General features: G+C 37.9%; 1 protein-coding gene across 2 annotated transcripts in view; it reads right to left on the bottom strand.

Annotated features, from left to right (window-relative positions):
* The window catches only part of LOC142872353 (myosin-IIIb-like), a 71,397-nt gene extending 52,504 nt beyond the window's left edge, over nt 1-18,893 (bottom strand). For both annotated transcript variants that reach the window (XM_076005644.1, XM_076005645.1), the window contains exons 1-3: nt 18,659-18,893; nt 2,339-2,522; nt 1,187-1,321 (exon numbers count right to left, since the gene is read on the bottom strand). In XM_076005644.1, coding sequence (XP_075861759.1) covers nt 1,187-1,321; nt 2,339-2,488 — 285 coding nt within the window. In that variant the 5' untranslated portion in view covers nt 2,489-2,522; nt 18,659-18,893. The remainder of the gene's footprint in view (nt 1-1,186; nt 1,322-2,338; nt 2,523-18,658) is intronic.
* Between the last annotated feature and the right edge of the window lie 2,078 nt (nt 18,894-20,971).

Genomic DNA, 20,971 nt, shown 5'->3' with positions numbered 1-20,971 from the left:
AACATTTGGACAAGAGGCACCAGATGGTGAAGTGAGGACTGTCCTGTCCTCTTGGTACTTCTCTCTTAAGGCATCCACTTGTGTCTACCTGCTCCTGAATCACCTAGGTGACCTCAGGCATGGAGACAAGAGCTGCTTCAGAGGGGCAGAGGCCAGAACAAATGAGGGTAGGCCTAGTAAGAATGTGGCAATAGACCTGTCCTAATATACTAATTCATATATTGTCATTATTGTCCTTGTTATTGAATTCTATCTGTGGGGAATTGACTCTTTGGCACCCAGATACACACATTCATTCCCATTAATAAGGAAGAAAACATGCAGGACTATGTTGGATACAGTGATGTTCCCTTCAGATCCCCTCTTGAAAGTGGATGCTGCTAAGTGTATCGACTGCTCCCTACTTCCAGCTGCACATTTCACTAGAAATTGCCCTCCACTACAGGGAACTGCCTCCCCCAAGGTCATGCTCCCTCCCAGGGATGGCACACAGACACTGATTGGCTGATACGGAGATAAAATTCAGAACAATTTTAAAAATGCTTCCCAGCTCTCCATTTCCCCAAAAGATCAGCTGAAACCTCTGTTGTAACCATATTGCTGTTCAATGTCCTCCTTACCCCATCCTGCCTTCCACACTTTCTTCCAGTTCTATCTCCAGCAAGAACTCTGAACTCTCCAATAAAACTTCCATACACAACTCTCAGAGTCAGTTTTCAGGAAACTTATTCTAAGATGAGGACTAATGGCCATGAGTGGGCAAATGCAAACTTGGCAAGCCAAGAAAACCCTGGGTTAACAATTTTTGAAAATGAGTTGCAATCAATTGGAACATGTTTACTATGGAATGTTCCCAGTTTAGAGAAGAAAATAAATGTTTCCAATTGTATTCCTATGTTCACTCTGTACCAGAAGAAAAGATTATTAAACTTTTGAAGAAGAGAAATAAGAATATTTTCAGCATATGGCCTACCTATGAGAACCTGCAGAGGAGAACTTCACATCTGGTGAGGTACTTGTGACATGAAGGAGGGACCTACTCCTCAAATGTATATGTTAAAACACTATTTATTAACATGAGTTCTACCATCTTAAAAAAATATATATTTAGGCAACAAAACATCTGCCTGTCACTGCCTTTCCTCTGTTCAAATCACAGATCATCCAATCAATGGGAATCTCTTACCTCCAGGACCAGCCATAGCTGTCCCCCCACACAGTGATCCGCTTTGTAAAACATCCCATAAAACTTTACAACGTTGGGATGATTAGGAAGGAATTGCAAAATGTTGTATTCCGCCTCAATTTCTTCATCCATATCCTAAACAGAGTAGAAAAATGCATACTGGGTTAAGTTTACTCTGTAAAGAAGGGTACAGATATGACAACATATTCAAGTAATCATTTAATCATATTTACTATGTATTTTTAATGTCATCATTACCATATCTTCAAAATACCTAACATTGGACATTCACATCTCAATTTAAGCCTCCTAATTATTATAGCAATAAAATTTCTTTATATTTTTTCTTTAATAATACTATCATAAAAATATTTTTCATTGAAAAATATCTAAATTTTTTCAAAGCAGTTAAGAAGTAGCTCAAAGGGACCCAACATAGGATAGAACACATACCACCTCACTGTGCAAAACAACATACAGCATTATAACCTCAGTGCTGTGAAATAAGATGTCAGCTTAAGATAATCAAATGTTGGTTGGGCGCAGTGGCTCAAACCTGTAATCCTAGAACTTTGGGAGCCCAAGGTGGAAGGATTGCTTGAGACCAGGAGTTGGAGATCAGCTTGAACAAGAATGAGACCCCATCTCTACAAAAAATAGAAAAATTAGCTGGGTGTGGTGGCACATGCCTGTAGTCCCAGCTACTCAGTAGGCTGAAGCAGAAGAATCGCTTGAGCCCAGGAGTTTGAGGTTGCAATAAGCTATGATGCCACTACACTCTAGCCCTGGCAACAGAGACCCTGTCACAAAAAACAAAAAAAACAAAAAAAAACCCATAATCAAATATCCCAAGTCTGAGTCACTTTATCACTTACAGGGAGACCAGGTAGTAAAATATATTACTCTTTCCAAGAGAATAACTTTTGAAGAGCTCAGAGGTCCCAAAACCAAAACAAAAATAAAATGGACAAAAAACAAAAGGAAAGTTTTAACTCCAAGTGGAGTCCATTCAGGGAAGATGACAAATCATGACCCATTTTGAGATTTCATGCCAGGTTTCAAGAAAATAATCCCTAAAATCAAGAAAAGAAGTTAAAAACTCAATGTGCATGAACCAGTAGGTTGTGGTTACAATTAACTACAGTTACTTACACTGATTGGGTCCAGAATTTTCACAGCAGCCAGGCTCCCATCTCTCTTGTTAGTTACTTTGTAGACCTTGCCATAGGTGCCTTTACCAATGGTCTCTATAATTTCCCAGGTGTCCGTGGGATCTGGAAGCGATTCCAGTCCAAGCATCATAGGATTGTAGTGAAATAATCCATACAGATGTTTCCTGATGGGGTAAAAAGTTTAGTACATACAACTCATCACAGGATTGGGAGCAGAGGGCTTTCAAAACAAAAATATTTTCGTTTCTTAACCAGCAACCTTGTGTTACTTTTTCTTTTTATTTTCCTCTTCTATTAAATAGACTTTTTATTATACAAAAATAACTTAATGCCTCCCTAAGAAATGGTAATAGAAGATAGAGTGGAGGAGTAATATGACTCTGAAACATTCTAAAAACATGATTCTAAAAGTGAAGATTGTACACATACTGCAAGAGGGAGTAAAAGGGCCAAAGAGGATGTTCTGGTCATGACTGGACAGTCGTCTCAATAGACTGCTGTTTGGTGGTTGCTGCCAGGAAGGGTGACTGAAAATGGTTAAGTCTATTATAAAACCTTTGCCTCCAGGTTACGGTAACCTTGACCAGGGCTCCCTGACGGCCACTGGAAACCAATCCTTTGTGTACAAAGTCTGAGCGTCTAATAAGAAGAATTTGGTGCATGTCCCAAGCATCATTCAATGAACAGCACCCATTGCTGCTCAGGTTTTGGGGCTGCAAAGATTAGCCAAACTCAGACCCCATCCATACAGCAATACCTTAGTATGGAAATCACATTAAAGGATTAACCAGGAGCTGCAAACTCACTTTGCTTTAGTTAGTGCTCTATTTAATAAGGACATAGCTCTGTGTAATTTAAGTACCAACAGGAAGCTTGGCAGTCAAAGTCACCCAAGACTGATGACATGAAAAAGCCCCTTCAATTTCAGTTGCTCTCAGGCTGTATGAGGGGTCCCAACTCTGGTCTGCTTCTAAATCCCAGAAGAGGGACTATCAGGCTCCAATAGCAAAAGCATCTGATCCCCATGGCTTCTGATCCCCATACTGTGGCTTAGTGTCCACCCACAGTGACCACTTTTGCCTTATGCTGGGCATTCCAATTTGCACTTTTAATTCTAATTATTTTCTAGACTGCATTCTCCCAATGCAAAGCCTTTGACCTAGCACAAAAATTCACTTTTTTTCCTAAGCCTGTCTGATTGGGAGTGTTTCAAAAATATTGAAAACCATTACAAACAAACAAAAAAAATCAACAAAGGGGCCTGCAACCAGTATAGTACCTTGAGGGCCCAGGCAAATCCCTGGGCTGAGGAAAGTTGGCTAGTCAAACAACTCTTGCCTTTCATGTGCTGCTTTCAAGATTCTCAGGAATTGTAACCTTTCCTCCTATCCAGTGATTCACAAAACCAATCTTTCTCACCACATGCGTCACAATTTTGCCACATATGTACATCATCTGTGCTATTAGTTACTAACTACTTTTAAATTACTTGTTTTTTCACTTAAATGTCTTTTAAAGGTGCTTTATAATACTACCCTAAATGCAAATGATACCTAGCATCATTTGCCGTATATCAAAATTAACCACAAAAAGATGATTACACTAAAAACAACAGAGAGTTGTTCAAGTCCATCCAGATATTGTTGACCCTGGGCTCTGGCCTAAGGCTGCTCTTTTACTTGAAAATGGAGATCATCTAATGATGGAGAGGAATTAACAGTTGGCACAAACTTTTACCTTGATGTCATGAGAAGACCAGAAAGAGAATTAATTAGCAAGGGAATAATTTGTCATGATATGACTCAGTGTTCTTTACTGCGAGATCCTCAAAACATCTTGACACCTGAGAACATTGCTCTAAGCTTGGCTTCTGTAAGAGCAAAAGGAGGCCCCGCTTGGGGTGCTGGTCAAGGCCAGAGAGGCAGAGGAGGGCACTGAGATGAGAGTCCATCAACCTAAATGTCATTCCCTTACACTTACTAGTGTGGCCCTGTTCCCCATCAGCAGGGACACCTGGATCTGGGCTTAGCACTGGGACATAGCAGCACTCACATCAAACTGTCTCCACAATCCTGGCCCTGCCCAGACCAGCCATGAGACTTGAGCTAGTTACTCTTTCTCTGTGCCTCGGTTTCTTTACTTGCATCATGGGGTGGCAGCTGCTGTCAGTGACGCTACCTACTTCACAGAGCAGCTATTAGAATTAGGAGATAACAGAATACAGTGAGCACAATGAGAGCTCAGCAAGTGTCATCTGTCATCACAACAGCACGGCACCAAGATCTGCCTCAGAATAGGCAAGGCTTAATAAACACTTCCCCATTTTGTTTTATCTCACTTTGAACCACAAACTAACTGAGAACTAGATGAGTTTTGCCCCAATCAGTTATTAATTTCAAACAAATGGCTGAATTTGTCTGAATTCTCCCACTAAATTCCAGCGTGTACAAATGAATCTAAATCATGGAATGTGGCAGCAAGAGAGGACCTTGGAGGCGTTCAAATCAAATGGCTTTCTAATGATTTCTGGCTATAAATTATTCTGTTAAATTCATCTCACTTAGGATGCTGACGTATAAGCTGAAAGAAGTGGCACAGCTCCGGCCGAGGTTGGCTGGTGAACTAAGCACCTGCCCTGTGCCCCCATAGGAGCCGGATGAGGCAATCGACCACCCTGCTTGCCTGGGACTGCCTCCATGTTAGCACTGACAATCTCACATTCTGGGAAAACTATCATAAGAGGGTAAACTAGGACAACTTGCCACCCTACCCTCTACAGCCTTCCAAGGACATGCATCTACTCAGAGCATTACTAGAAAACTACTGATTAAGTACCCCCACCACCACCTCACCCCCTGCTATGGGCTGTACTGTGCCCATCCATAATTCCTAGCTTGAAGTCCTAACCCCAATACATCAGAATGTGACCGCATTTGGAGATAAAACCTATAAAGAGGCAATTAAGGTAAAATGAGATCATGGGGGGGGGGCGCAATTCAATATGACTGGTCCTTATAAGAAGCGATTAGGGCACAGACACAGAGGAAAGATCATGTGAAGTCACGGGAAGAAGACAGCCCTCTACAAGCCAAGGAAAGGCCTCAGAAGGAAATCAGCCCTACTGACATCTTGATCTTGGACTTCCAGCCTCCAGAACTGTGAAAATTTCTGTTTCTGTTGTTTAAGCCACCCAGTCTGTGGTATTTAGTTATGGCAGCCCTAGCTAACCTGTATACCCCCAGATAAAGAAACTGAAGTTCAGAGTGGTGACACAACTGTTTATGGACAGTGCAGGAATGGGAATTTAGGCTTCCCTAAGCCCAATCCTATGACCTTTGTTCTACACAATACAATGAAGAGCATCAGCTGGTTAACAATGGTTCATTCATTCTAACCCACTGTACCAAATATTAAAAAGTTCTGTGGGGGAAATACCCCAATCACGTGGAGGTTAAGTGCCCCAAAGACCTCATGAACAATAATCTTTTCTCCCCCTAAAATGAGAACTGACCCAGAGGATTCATCTACGTTGGCACCAATGATGGGTGAGCAGAAGGCAGACCAATCAGGTTCCACCTCAATGTCTCTCATGTACTCTCTGGGCATCCACAGACAAGGTTAAATAAAGGTGCAACAGAAAAGGTGCACTATTAACAGGGTTGCCTGTCTTCTGTCTTTAAAATCAATACTTCACTCCATAAACTCTCTGACAACTGATTAAACAGTCAACCCAAACAGTGGCTGCTTACACAGCCTATAAGGGCAGTGATAATCAGGTCCTGGGAGGCAGCTGAAGCAGACCTTCTGATAGCCAGAAAGGTGCTCCCAGCCAAAAAGCCAACCTTGATGGCAGACTGCAATTCTGACTATGTCTGTGTTTGGGGCATGGCCTACCTGAAGCCTCATGGCAATAGCCAAGGTTGACCAAAGAAAGGGCCAGGAGCAGTTTGGAGTGACAGGGACAATACCTGTAAACCTAAGAACTCTACAGAACCCTCAGAAGTCCCTGTAGAGGCACCTGGGCTTCTTACAGCCCCAGAAATGGGAGCTCCATGCATTTATTTGGACATGAAATGAAACCTCAGGAGGCTAGAAATTTTAGGTTACACAAGCTACATTCATTGAAAAACAAATAGAAGGACAAGGTCTATCCAGTAGAGGTGGATGATGGCACTTGTCAGTGTGGGAGAAGCTCACACAGTTCACAAACTAATTGGAAGTCCAGTTGACCTGGAAGTCTCTGTGTGTGCAGTTGCTCTAAAATGAAGATTTGATGAACACTCTTTGTTTTTGTACGTAGTATTATGTAAGTCGATGCCACAAACAGATTTCTCATCAAAGTCACTACTCTTTCAGAGCCAGATTCTCATGTCTCCCATATTCCTGTGGCATCCAAACCCTTCCACTACCAGGAAGAGCCAAATTATTAGGAAGGCAAAAAGGACATCACCTAGGAAAGATATTTCTGTTTAGTAAATAAAGGTAACAAGTATTAAAGGAATATTTTCCTATCTTTGCTTACACATCATTAGCAAAATATCTAGGAAATACTCAAACTTCTCATTACTTGAGCCACTGTCTTGATAGGTATTTATTTAATAAAAGACTTTATCCTTGTGGTAACACACTGCCTTGGAACAACTGTCCTTTTTTTCCTTTCATTTTAGAAGGCAAACTCCTAAAGGGCAGAGGCTTATGGTGGTTGAGAAAGCAGGCTCTCTATAATCTTTCTGTTGGCAAGAACAAATGCACTGAACATAACTTCTATTTGTGATTAACAGCAAAAGGGGCTGGTCTCGCACCACCAGAGAACAGCTCAGCTCCAGATCCCTGTGACCACAAGAGAGCCGGTGAGTTGCCCACGGTTAAACATCACACTATGGTAAGCTGTTTCACATATGGCTGTAAGCTAATAGCCCAGCCACAGCTTTATCTTATCAGGATTGAATATCTAAATACTTCCGTAGTGGTTTTGATTTCAACTGTCAGCAGAGGACATACTTTTAAAAATAGTCATGAAATAGTCTATGGTTAGGTTTTTGCCAAATATTGTGCTATAGAGATTTCTCTGTAGATTTCCAGCCTCACAGAAAAGAAAGACATTATGATTTCTGATGGAAAAATATCCCCTACTTAAGAAACAGTGTTGCCAAAAAAATTAAACCTGAATCTGACAAGTTTCTAGATGACCAATTAACAGGAGTAGCAAAGGACAGTGCCACATCCAGTGGTCCCCCACTTTTTTGGCACCAGGGACAGGCTTCATGGAAGACAACCCTTCCATGGATGGTGGGGGGATGATGGTCCCAGGATGACCCAAGCACATAACATTCATTGTGCAATCAAACCTCTCTGCCAATGACAATCTGCACTTACAACTGCTCCCCAGTGCCAGCACCACCGCCCCAGCTCCACCCTGGATCATCAGGCACCAGACTCTCACAAGGAGCACAATCTAGATCTCTCACATGCCCAGTTTACAGTAGGGTTCATGCTCCTATGAGAATCCAATGCCACCGCTGATCTGGCAGGAGGCGGAGCTTATGCAGCCATATGATGGGGAATGGCTACAAACACTGATGAAGCCAGCTTGCCTGCCGCTCACCTCCCACCATGCAGCCCAGCCCCCAAGAGGCCATAGACCATGGACTGGTATAGTCCACAGCCCAGGAGTTGGGGACTGCAGTATTAAACAACACCATGGAGACACAATGAGCAAAATCCTGACTGTAAGAAACTCTCCTAGACAAATGACACAATTTCTTCAACAAATAAATTGCAAATAAAAATAAATTGAAAGAGATGACCTTGGGATTAAAAGAAGCTTAAATACATAATGAATGTGAAATAAAGTGTGGATTCACACAAACAAGCTAAAAAAACTATAACATTTATGAGATCATTGGAATATTGAATAGTTACTTGATGACATTAAGGAAACATTGTTAATTATGTTTTAGTTGTAATAATTGTATTTGTGGTTGTTTTTTAAAAGTGTCCTTATCTTTTAGCAATACACACTGAAATATTTATGGGTGAAATAATATAGAGGAGAGGAGAAAATAAGAAGCGGCATACATGAAATGAGATTGGCTATAGGAGGGATAATTATTGAAGCTGAGTACATGGGGTTGCATGATTATATTCTGTTTACTTTTGCATGCTTTTCAATTTTTAACAAAAAGTTTTTTAAAATCTGTGTAGTTAAGGTATAACAGTGTATATTTAGTTATTCATATACATGGTGAATCTTACTTCCCTGAAGAATTTCCCAACCAGTACCCTGAGACTATCCTAAGAAGTCTCAAACTCTATGTGGGGGAGCATGTTACCTGTGTAGGAAACAGTAAAATCAACAAAAAACACCCAGGCATTTGACTTCTGTTTCTGGTCTTCTTTTTTACTATCATTCTGTGTTAGAGAATTTGAGCGAAAAGAAAACTTTACAGCACCCACATTCATATGGTTGGAAAGTCACCTTCTCAATCCACCTCTCTCTTACTGAGACACAGTCAGTCCCCCACTGTGGCTGATGACCTCGGCCAAACTGCTGCTAAGTGCAGAACTGTAGTTAGGAAAAAACTACTGAAACACTAAATGGCACAAGGAAAATCAATAGTCAGAAGAATGCAAGTGACTTTCTTCTGCCCATCCAATTCCTGTTCTTTCCTCCTCAAGGAGGAAAAGAGAAAGAATATTAACACGCAGAAACTGAAATGAACAAAAACACTCTTCACTACAAAGCTCTATAATCTTTTTCATCTTGTCCTTGAAAAGAAACTGCCCCCTAGCATGAAGCTGAATTTGCCCCAGGCTGAACACAGAGTCACATAAAAGAAAAAAGAAATATGCATTAACTAGCTGGGTGGACTGTCTCACTCAGTGAAACGCCTGGAGGGAAAATGAAGAATAGTCTAAGGTGAACCTTGACTTTAGCAATAATAGAAATTCAAGAAACAAATTTCTTGTGGTGCCCTTAAAACTGATGTGTTTAGTGTAGAAGGAAAAAAACTAACCCAAAGGAGAAAAGCGCTCCTGATAAATTTCCTGCTTATTCACCTGTGTCTTTTTAGAGGCTCTAGGAGCCAACCTCCAACACTGGGTCAAAAGCAACAGATGAGCTCTATTCTTCCAGGGTTGCAGTGAGCACTAAACATATTCATTCTGACCTGTGACTGATTCTTCCATGTCTTATTGCTTTTTTCTTGCTGCTTTGCTCATCAAATTTTAAGATGAATCAACAAATATACTTGTTCCAAGGTGTTTGTACCCCATCTACCCTTCTTTCAACAACAGGTCATAAATTAGCCAAAATTATCATTAAGATGTTATTTATGCATTCAGTAAGTAGTTATTAAATGCCAATTATATTCAAGCTATGCTAGGTTCCACAAGAAATATAAGGAGGAAGAAGAAACTGAGTTGATTTCAAGGTTCCAAATCTGTTTAGAAAATCTTTGTGACTTCTGGAAAAGATTAGTTAGGTATCTTGATGAGATGGCAACATTTGGTCAGGTATCTCCTTTCCCTAAAGCCAAATGAATGAACAACATTAGTAATAAAAACTTGAAATCCAGCAAACAAAACAAAATATGCTAGCAGTAATCAAACAAAAGAAGGGACAGGACTTCCTGTCCCTTCTTTGCCATAATCTTTGAAAAGTAGCATTCAAGGAAAGTGAGAGAGAAAAGATGGCAGGAATCACTGCTGTTGTCAAACCAGCTCTCACTCTCTCTTCTCCAAGAGTATGGTGCAGTTTGGGAGATGATGAAGGGAAAAAATTGTGAAAAATCTCAGTACCACTCCCTATTTAGAGAGAAGTAGACAGAGAGGGTGAGTTAGCTGTAAGAAAATGAGCCCAGGCTCATTTTATACATTTAATAGAAATTAAGAACTTTTCAAATACATTACTCAACACCAGGCTCATAAAAGAAAGTAGAAGAAATATCTCCAAAGCCATACAGTAGGAGTTGCCTACTACCAGGGGGAAACACCTAGCACAGCACTTTAAATGACATTTCAAAAAGAAGAGCAAAGCTGATACACATCAACCGTAATTGTCCCTAATGCCCAGAACCCACAGATCTGAAGGAAAAATGAACAGTTCTCAGAAAAACAGATAGTTCCTGATAAAATTACTGAATGTCAAGGCAGAGAAAGATATATATGACACACATACACACACATATCTCCAAATCAAATAAGAGTAAATAAAACAGAATAAAAGCTCAGGTTTCTCTCGACATTAAAGATCAAAATCAGAAAAATATGTAAGCCATGTGTACAAAGTTCTGAGGGAAGAAAAAAGTATAAGCAAATATTATTATATTCAGCCAAATTGTTGTTCCAGTATGAAGACAACAACAGACACTTTCAGACATGCAAGGCTCAGTGACTCCAGGAGTACTTCCTTAAAAAAAGAATCACTGAAGTCCAAAATCCAGCAAACCAAGAGATAAATGTGCAGCTCTAGTAAAAAGTCTGATAGGAAGAACTGAATCTATTTATATTTAGAATAAAGTTAATCACCAGTGTGAAGTATGTTTATAGAAGGGAAATGTTATACATTTCAACAATAAAAACCAATAAACCAAATTCAATAGTTTGAGGAGAGAGAGAAAAATTAAGAGTAGAATTTCCTCATATTTCTTACTTCTTAAGGATGATAAATCAAGAAATTGAGATTTAAGTATCTTATTTGAAATTATTAAATTAACTAAGCCAAATGACAATATTAACATAAGGAGAAAATACTTACGTTAATTTTCTAAGCCATCTCAGTAAGTAGTCAATAGATAATTGATAAATTGGTAAAGTGGCTAAAACCACTATATCAAGTTATCAAGGAAATCTCTAAAAGACCTAAAAATAGACTACAAATCTTTGACATTATTACAAGAAAAACACACTCACTCATTTAAACACACATACATACACCAAACAAAATACAATCTAAGGGAGAAGAAATGGGGAAGGTAAAGGGGGAAGGGAGAGAGAAAAATCATTAAAAGCAGAAAATATAAAGTAAATTAAAAAGCATTAAGACTAGAAATATCTATTATATCAATAAATACAGCGTTCTTTAATAAGGTCAAAATATAGAAAAAACTGGGGCCAGGTGCAGTAGCTCACACCTGTAATCGCAGCACCTTGGGAAGCCAACGTGGGAGGAAAACTTGAGGCCAAGAGTTCAAGACTAGGCTCAGCAAGAGCAAGACCTTGTCTCTACAAAAAATAGGAAAATTATCCAGGAATGGTGGCATATGCCTGAAGTCCCAGCTACTTGGGAGCTAAGGCAGGAAGATCACCTGAGCCCAGGAGGTTGAGGTTGCAGTGAGCTATGTTGATGCCACTGCACCCCAGCCTGGGCAGCAGAGCGAGACCCTGTCTCCACAAACAAATAGAAAAAACCAAATCTGTAGATATTCATACCTAAAACAAACTCTCCAAGAGTCTCTTTATGACTCAGAAAGGTTAAAAGTAAAAAAAAAAAAAAAAAAGATCAAATATAAACCAGGTAAACAGTAACAAAACAAAAAGAATAATATTATTATTAATAATATCAGAAACCCACCAGGTTAGGAGACAGAGCAAGATCTCTTCTTAAAGATATGCATATATATGTATAGAAATGTATATATAGGTATATACATACATATATATTAGAAAAATTCAAGTCAAAAACTATCAAAGAACAAAACGGGAATATAAAGAGTTAATTTACAGTCAATAATAACAATTGAGCAATCACTAGGCATCAAATACTATATTACACACTGTTAGGACCACAATTTAAATCGATAATGAGCTTACAAGTGTTATAAATCTCTCAGCACCAAAAGCAAAGTGTAAAAATTCATAAAAACATAAATTGCTAGAAGAAATTAATAAAACACAATAGTAACAGACATTGTCAGCTATGACAGAACAAGAGGACAATAAAAAAATGTTTAATATAATCAATAAAGTTAACCCAGTAGATCTATATCAAAGTATATATCTAATATAAAACTTCTTTTCAAGCACTGATGGGATATTTTCATTTTAAACATAAAGAATAATCAGGCCACAAAGTAAAGCCTCAGTAGATTCCAGGAAAATGGAATTAGAACAATCTTCCCTGAATACACTATAATAAAACTAAATATTAATAATAAAAAGAAAAAACTTAGCCATCTGAAAATTTTAAAACTCTTTCAGATCTTGATACAAAGGCAAAAGTCAAAACTGAAATTACAGAATATATAAAAAATGACAATATTGAAGATAGTACCTAGTAAAAACTTCAGAAGCTCAGGTAAAGGTAAAACCTTATGGCATTAAACATTTTACCAAGTAAATGATACTAAAAACAAATTTTAAAAATATTCTATTCAAGATGGTAGAGATAAATCAACAAAACAAGTATAAGGAAAGTATAATTAAAAATAAAAGCAAAAATTGATGAATTAGAAAACAGAAAAGCAATAGAAAATATAACTAAATTAAAGGTGTAGTTCTCTGGGGGAAAAACAATAAAATAGATAATAATAAAACAGCTTCATCAAGAAAAAGAGAAAAATAGAACAAATAAAATTAGAAATAAAAATGAAAAGCAACATATGCATCAGAAATTTAAAAATTATGAGATTACTTTGAAAAATCTCTAAATAAGTAAATTATAAATATTTGTTATAAATAAACTATGACGTGGATATTTTCTTAGATAACTATAAGTGACAAAAATTGAAACCAAAAGAAACAAAAAAATTAAGTATACATTTAACAATGGAAGAAATTCAGAATATTAAAAAAAAGAACTAGCCCCCAGAAAGCCACAGGCTCAGATGGTTTTAAAAATAAATTCTCTCTGCATAAAAATAGTGGACCAAACCAAAAAAAAAAGCCAATAAATTCTTGCAGACCAGATAATTATCACAGAACAGATAATTATAATACTATTTATACTTTTCCAGGACATGGAGAAATAAGAAAAACTTCAAATCACTTAGAGTAGAATAGCAAAACACTCTCACCAAAAACGGATAAAAATAGCACAGGAAAAATAAAACTACAATAAACCTCACTTAAGAATACCTGTATAAAAATCCTAAAAATTAAAAATCAGCCAATAGAATTCAATATTAGGGAATATATTACCATGATTTTCCCATTTATATATCAAAGTACAAAACCTCATAAACAAATGGATACCAAAAATGACTGACAAATTTCAATATTCATCTCAATTTTTTAGACCATTATAAAAATTGAAATAGATTTATTCCTTTATAACATTTAAAAAGCATAAAAACATCTCTCTCAAACCAAAAGTCAACATCTTACTTAATGGTGGATTTCTAGAACCATCACTAACAAAGTCAGGAAAAAAGACGGGGATTTCCCACAATCACCATATTATTGAATTGTTTTGAAAGTATTAGCCACTACAATTAGACACACATACAAAGAACAGAAATAAACACCGAGAAGACGGCCAAAAAAATAAGAGTTGAAATGTTAAATTCTGAAAAATTAGTTTAACTAAAAGAAATTAAGTTCATTCATTGAGGGGCTGAGTATAAAATCAGAATACAGAAATAAAATGTCAAAATATATTTTTCTATATATAAAAATTAATATATTTTTCTATATGTAATAATTAATCAGTCAGAAAATATAATAAATACCATTATAAAAGGAATGAAAACTGAATATGCTCAAACTAAAACTAACAAGAATAGAGCAGAATGTACTCAAAGTAAAATCTTAAAACTCATGGGATTAAGTGAAAAGAGACTTAAATAAATGAAAAAACATACACCTTATTTTTGGATAGGGAAACTTTACTGTGAGGATGTCAATTCTTCCTAAATTTATCTTGAAAGTAAATACGATAAGTTTATTTTTTTAAGAATTTGACAAAATGCTATTAAAGTTCATCTAGGAAATTAAATAAGTAAAAACATGAAAATTCTGAAAAAGAAGAATTAGGGGACATAATCTGACCAGATAGTAAAACATGTTACACAGCTGCAGTAATCAAAACATTATTGTCACCTGTAATCACTATAAAAAAAAAGAAAAAAAATATTATAGAATAAAAAATTTTATATAAAATATAAATAAAAAAAAAAAAAAAACATTATGCTACAGGAGTAGATATAAACATATAGGTAGTTAGTACAGAATAGAACCCAAAAGTAGACTCAAATATATAAGGAAATGGAGGTTATAATAAAGATCACATTTCAAATCAATAGGCAAAAGATGGAGTAAATAATACTATTCAATAAATAATCCTGGCTTAACTTGTAGGCTAACTTGTTTAGAAAAAAAGTTAAGCCAGAACCTTACCTCATTCCTTTCACCAAAATAGATTACAACAGCTCAAATATTTTTTTTAAGTAGGTGAATATAATATCAACATAGGCAAGAGATCTTTCGAAGCAGAATATAAAACCCAAAATACATAAAGGAAAAAAATTGATAAATATAATTGCATACAAATACAAAGCTTCACTACAACCAAAAAAAAAAGTTTCAAGTACTAATATTTTTCCAAAAACTAACCAGAAAAATTATTTTCATCAGAAGCTAATTTTCTTATTTTATCAAGGGTATACACGATAAGAAAAGGAACAACACATAGAAAAAGAAATTCAAATGTATAATAAGATACTAAAATCTCACTCATAAATTTTAAAGTGCATATCAAAATAATGAGATACCATTTATCTTCTACCAGACTAATAAGGTATTTAAAAGCATGATAATTCGTAGTGTTCAGAAGAATCTGGAGAAATAAGCACTGTGAGACAACATGAGTGAGAGTGGTACAATCTTTTTGAGGATTAATTAGTCAAAATCTATCAAATGCCCATACCCTTTGTCTCTGTAATCTGGTAGGCATTTACCCTATGTATATAATCAAAAAATCACACTTAGAGTCATCATATTGACAGATCATAAAAGAAATGCCATTTGATCATCTCAATAGATACAGAAAAAGCATTTGAAAAAAATTCAACATCCATTTAGAATGTTTTAAGAAAAACTTCTCAACAGACTAGCAATACAAGGGACTTCTTCAATCTGATACAAGCATCTAGGAAAAACTTAGAGCTAAGATCACATTTAATGGTGAAAAACTGAATGCTGTCATCTTAAGATCAGGAACAAGGAAAGGATGTCTGTTCTCATCACTTCTATTCAACATTGTGAAGACAGTACAATAAGGCAAGAAAAATAATTTAATAGCATTCAGGTTATAGAGGAAGAAGTTAACTGGACTTTATTTGCAGATGATATGATCATCTACCTAAAAATCTGATGGAATTTATAAAAAACTACTAGAACTAATTAGTGAGTTTATCAGAATTACAGAATACAAGATCGATATTTAAAAATCAATTGTATTTCTATATACCAGAAAGGAAAACTCTTCAAGAAACAGTGTTGAGACAATTGTATAGCAATATGCAAAAAAGAAAAAAGAATCTCCATCCTTATACCACATATAAAAATTAATTTTAGATTAATCATTGAACAAATTTAACAGCTAAAATTCTATTAAACTTTTAGTAGATAGATATACAAGGTTGTTCATTGTAACATTATTTTCAATAGAAAACCAGATATAACCTAATGGTCTATCATCATGGAGAGATTATCTAATAAGTCATAATAGTTACATAAAATGGAATACCATCTAGCCACATGTAACTACTAAAAAGAAAAAGGTAAATTTTCTGTCGATGCATACGGAAAGAATGCCAAATACATAAATAAGGCCTTTTTGTAAAAAATGGTGAATTGTATATCGAGATGATAACTTATTTTATGTGTATATTTATATGTGCATATCTATGTATGTGTATATCTTTATACATTTTTTTTTCCAGAAGGCTACACAAGAAACAAACTTTAGGGAGAGGTACCAGGAGTCAGAGAGGTTGGAAAAGAGAGAAATTTATATATTTTTTTAAAATATTATGCCTTTCTATACTAGTCATATTTTTTACTAGTGCATATATTATTTTATTTTTTAAATATATCTTTTTTAAAACAAATAAGAGATCTCTACAGAGAAAATTATTCTGGAGTAGATGTGGCTGATGTCATGGGAGAGTAGAAAGCATGTGAAGCAGAAGCCCATACTGAGAAGAAAAACAGAGAAGCAAGAAATCAAAAAAACAATGCTTGAGAGAGTGAGACAGAGAGGATTCACTATGCATTCTACTTTAGAGCTTTGTTGTCTGTCCTTGGAACCATGAAATTTCCTACTGTATTCTTCTAAGAAACCTCTCTTTTCATGAGCTGATCTGAGTTTCTCATGAGCTGCTTTTAGTTCTTTAACAACCCCAAATGAAGCTGGCCTGAACCCTTGCAAATACCCTGAATTAGTCCCTAATGGAGGTGCAGCCTTACCTTGTTGAAAGTAAAGCAATCTGTAGCATGCGCCGTGTGAACTTGTGCAGTTAGTCAAGCCTATCAAGTATGATTTAAATAGAAACTTGCCCAGCAACATTTTATACTCATGAAAAAATTCATGATGAAAATTCCCATTGCTGAGTATGCTATTCAGAATACTTTTTCTAGATGTTCTAGAATGTTATATATGAATCACAAATCATAGAAGAATGATTTCAAACCTAGAGAATAGCTTTTAGAAAGAAGAAATAAAACATCTGAACAGTGAAAATTCAGAGGAAATTTGTACAAATATTAAATATAATAAATATTCAGAGATACACAAAATGAGAAAACACATACCATACAAGCATGAATAGATTAGAAAATAATTCCAAATTAACACATAAGCAAGTGCATAATAGGATGATTTCTTAGTCCATCTTCTGCTGTTATAACAGAATACCACAGACAGGGTCATTTATAAACAATGGAAGTTGATTTGTCTCATAGTTTTGGAAGCTGGGAAGTTCAGTAACAAGGGGCCACACCTGGTGAGGGCCTTCTTGATGCATAACATAGTGGAAGTTGTCACATTGTGAGAGAGGGCAAGAGAGGGTAAGGGAGTGAGAGTGCACAAGACAGAGAGAAAAAGGGGGCTGAACTTATCCTTTTATCAGAAGCCCACTCCCACAATAACAGCATTACTATCACAATGGTAATTAAATTTCAACATGAGTTTTGGAGGATATATTCAAACCATAGCAATGGTAAAGACATAGAGTAAGAACTGGCTTCTTCACAAACAACCTACCTGCACACAGTAGATAGGGCCTATTCAAGTACAGCTCAAATGTCATCTTTTGTAGGAAGCCTTTCCTAATTTTCCCACTAGACATGACCTTTCCTTTATGATAACTTTATGTACTCTTTTTAGCATTATCATATTGCCTGACATTTACTTGTTCACATATTGGTTCTACAAGGGAGTTCCTTAAGAACAGAGGCCATGCTTTAATAATTTTTCCTGCCCCATAGGCATACACCCATTATATAATATAAGTGCTCAATAAATGTTTAATACAGGAATAAAAATCATAACTTTAAAAACCAATGAAGTTTTTTTAATTTAAAAAAAAAAACTTAGATCTTCATAGAACACTAAGAAAATAAAGAGAAATAAAAGAAAAAAATTATTACAACACTCATAAAATCTCACTGTCCAAACATAATCACTCCTAACTGTAAATATCTCTGCAGAAACATACACACATGCACATATACATGTACAGATAATGTTTGTTGTTTCACAAGGCAGAGGATCTGGTTCCTAGCCCATACTACTAAATTGTTATTTAGGTTTCCATTGGTCATGAAAGGTTTCCATCAATCATGAAAGGTTTGTATTGGTCATGAAGGTTTTCATTAAATTCGATGCACTTACTCAAGTGCTCAACCTTTGCACCATCAGCCGTGTTCAACACTTCCATCTTTCTAAAACACTCCCCTCTCTTTCTTTCCTTTACTTTGTTACTTTCCTGGTTCCTCTTCTGCCTTTCCACCTCCTGCGCCAGCTTCCATTCTCCTCATTAATGCGAATATTAAACCAAAGTCCTGCCTTCAGTTCTCTACTTATCTTCCAAAACACTCATCTATACCTAAGACTTCAACCACCATGTCTTGGCAGGTGACACCCTCTCCCCAACCTTATTTCCTCTAGCAAACCCCAGCCCAGAATTACTAACTTCTTGCCACATATCTCCACTTAGACAAACTCCCTGACCTTCAGACATGACATATATGTAATTAAACCAAACACCTTCAGCTCCTCAAAACCACTACTCTCCGATGTCTGTCAGGACCCCACCATTTTCCTAGTAACCCATCTCAAAACCTCCCACTACCTCACCTCTCACATCAGTCAGTCACTAAGGGAAGGTCTAGAATTTTGTCTTCAAAAGAGGTGTGGTGAAGAAGGCAGTCAGATCCAAGGAGCCTCCTGGTGAGGGTGGAGAGAATGGCCAGGATTTGAACCACACCAGCTGTGAACCAGAAGCAAGATTTCCTAAATGTTACTTGGGCAGTGTGGTCAACCATGTCCAGAGACCTGTCAGGCCCAGCACACAGTCACTGAGCCTGGAGAATGGCTCTGAGCTGTATGACCTCATGGGCTCACAGAGCTGGTGGGGAAAGATAAATGGGTATGGGCTGAACCTTTTTTTTTAAAGACTGATAGAAAAATCAGATAAAAGTCATAGTCTTCATGGGCTGGTGTCACTTTGTGACACACTTCATGTGTCACTTTGCTCTCTAACTTTTACAAAATAGCTTCTGGAGATGAAAATCTCATTTAGCTACTTAAAAAACTTTTTTAGGCCTGGCGCAGTGCCTCATGCCTGTAATCCTAGCACTCTGGGAGGCCAAGGCGGGCAGATCATTGGAGCTCAGGAGTTTGAGACCAGCCTGAGCAATAGCGAGACCCTGTCTCTACTAAAAAAATAGAAAGAAATTAGCTGGACAACAAAAATACATAGAAAAAAACATTAGCTGGGCATGGTGGCACATGCCTGTAGTCCCAGCTACTTGGGAGGCTGAGGCAGTAGGATCATTTGAGCCCAGGAGTTGGAGGTTGCTGTGAGCTAGGCTGACGCCATGGCACTCTAGCCAGGGCAACAGAGTGAGACACTGTCTTAAAAAAAAAAAAAATTCATTTGTGGAAGTGACCAAACTTTATAAAACCAGAGTAACTGAAAAAGCATTAATAAATAGAGCACATTCTGATAAATCCTTGCTTTTACTTAGAGAAATAATTCTGTTCTTCTGTGGTGAAATCTTATGCTTCAGGGTGAACAGTCACCAAGCTACATCATAGATAAAAACAGAAAACAACGTCATGATTTGATCGTGGAAGGCTTCATAATGATGGGAAAGAAATCTTTTAAATGTATAAGATTTCCTAATTCCAACAAGTTCCACATTACTTCACAAATATGAAACTATTAATAATTAATTAACACTTCTTGTGGACAACAATTCCTGTCGGCTCCACTCTAAATATCCGTTCCTGACGTCAGCCTGGCAAGGTGCGCGCCGGTAGGCACAGCCGGGGTACTGCAGGCCCTGCTGGCAGTGACATGACGGCAGCTCCGCCACCCGTCACCTGGTGCAAACCACCCACGTCTCCCACCTGGATTACAGCCACGGCCTCTCCACACAGGTGCAAGAGGGACCTTTTTGAAAGTCCTATAAAATGCCACTATATTTACAATAGGATCCGACCTTCTCCCACCATGGCTCGCAAGGCCCTGCAGACCTGGCCGCTTTCTCTCTCTCCTCTTCGGACAGCGCACCTGGCCAATTCGGGTCGGGGGGCCATTACCCCTTCTGCCCCCTCGGCCAGAGCCATTCCCCACGCCATTCGCGCCAGAACTCTGAAAGAACCTCCTCCGAGTTCAGGTCTCTGCTCACGTACCGCGTCCTCTGAGGAGACTCCTGGAACCGTCTCGTGTATCGTGGACAAGCAATGGGGTGAGAGTGAGTGTGCGGGACGGGTGGGGTCCGGTCAGGGCTCCCCATCAGAAGTACCAGATTCCAGGAGGTCGGAACAGGCGAGAGGAGGACACCGCCGCCTGAGGACGGAGTCAGGCTTCCAGGGACGCCCAGCAGAGGGGCGGGACTGCCTGTGGCGTCCGGCAGCCAAAAACAAAGTGAGCCATGGGCTTGTTGTTGCTTTTCAACTGCTGAGTCCTACCTGAGACCTACTGTGCAGACAGTCACCTGTTTGGGCAAGAGGACAGGAAGTGGCACTTCGAGGCCCCCTCAGACAAGGGAGGCAATGAAGCCAGGAGGAGGCCACAGTCCTAAAGCAAAGGTCTCCCTCTTCGCGTCTGAGGGAGGCCGGAAACGAACCCGGCCTCAGCCAACTGGGCTGGTGATCACGCGGCGCCAGAGTCCCAGTATCTGGAAAACCGGAACCGCGAGGGTCAGCTCTTGGGACAGGGCAGTGGGAAATGCCCTGAGTTGAAAGCCAGAGACCTGGGCTTGAGGGGCAGGCCTGTATTTCTGAGACCCTGACAAATCACGAAGTCCCTTCATCTCTTCGTGCTTCAGTTTCCTCATCTGAAAAGTGAGGTGGTTTACCCAATTACTGTTTCTCAAAGTTTGCTCCAGGCACCCTTCACTGTGCTTGTTCAAACCTGACCATGAACCTCCAGGGATTCAG

Source organism: Microcebus murinus, chromosome 8, assembly GCF_040939455.1.
Source record: "Microcebus murinus isolate Inina chromosome 8, M.murinus_Inina_mat1.0, whole genome shotgun sequence".
Classification (NCBI taxonomy): domain Eukaryota; kingdom Metazoa; phylum Chordata; class Mammalia; order Primates; family Cheirogaleidae; genus Microcebus; species Microcebus murinus.
Note: the sequence above shows the minus strand (reverse complement) of the source record. Positions and strands in the feature narration are given on the sequence as shown.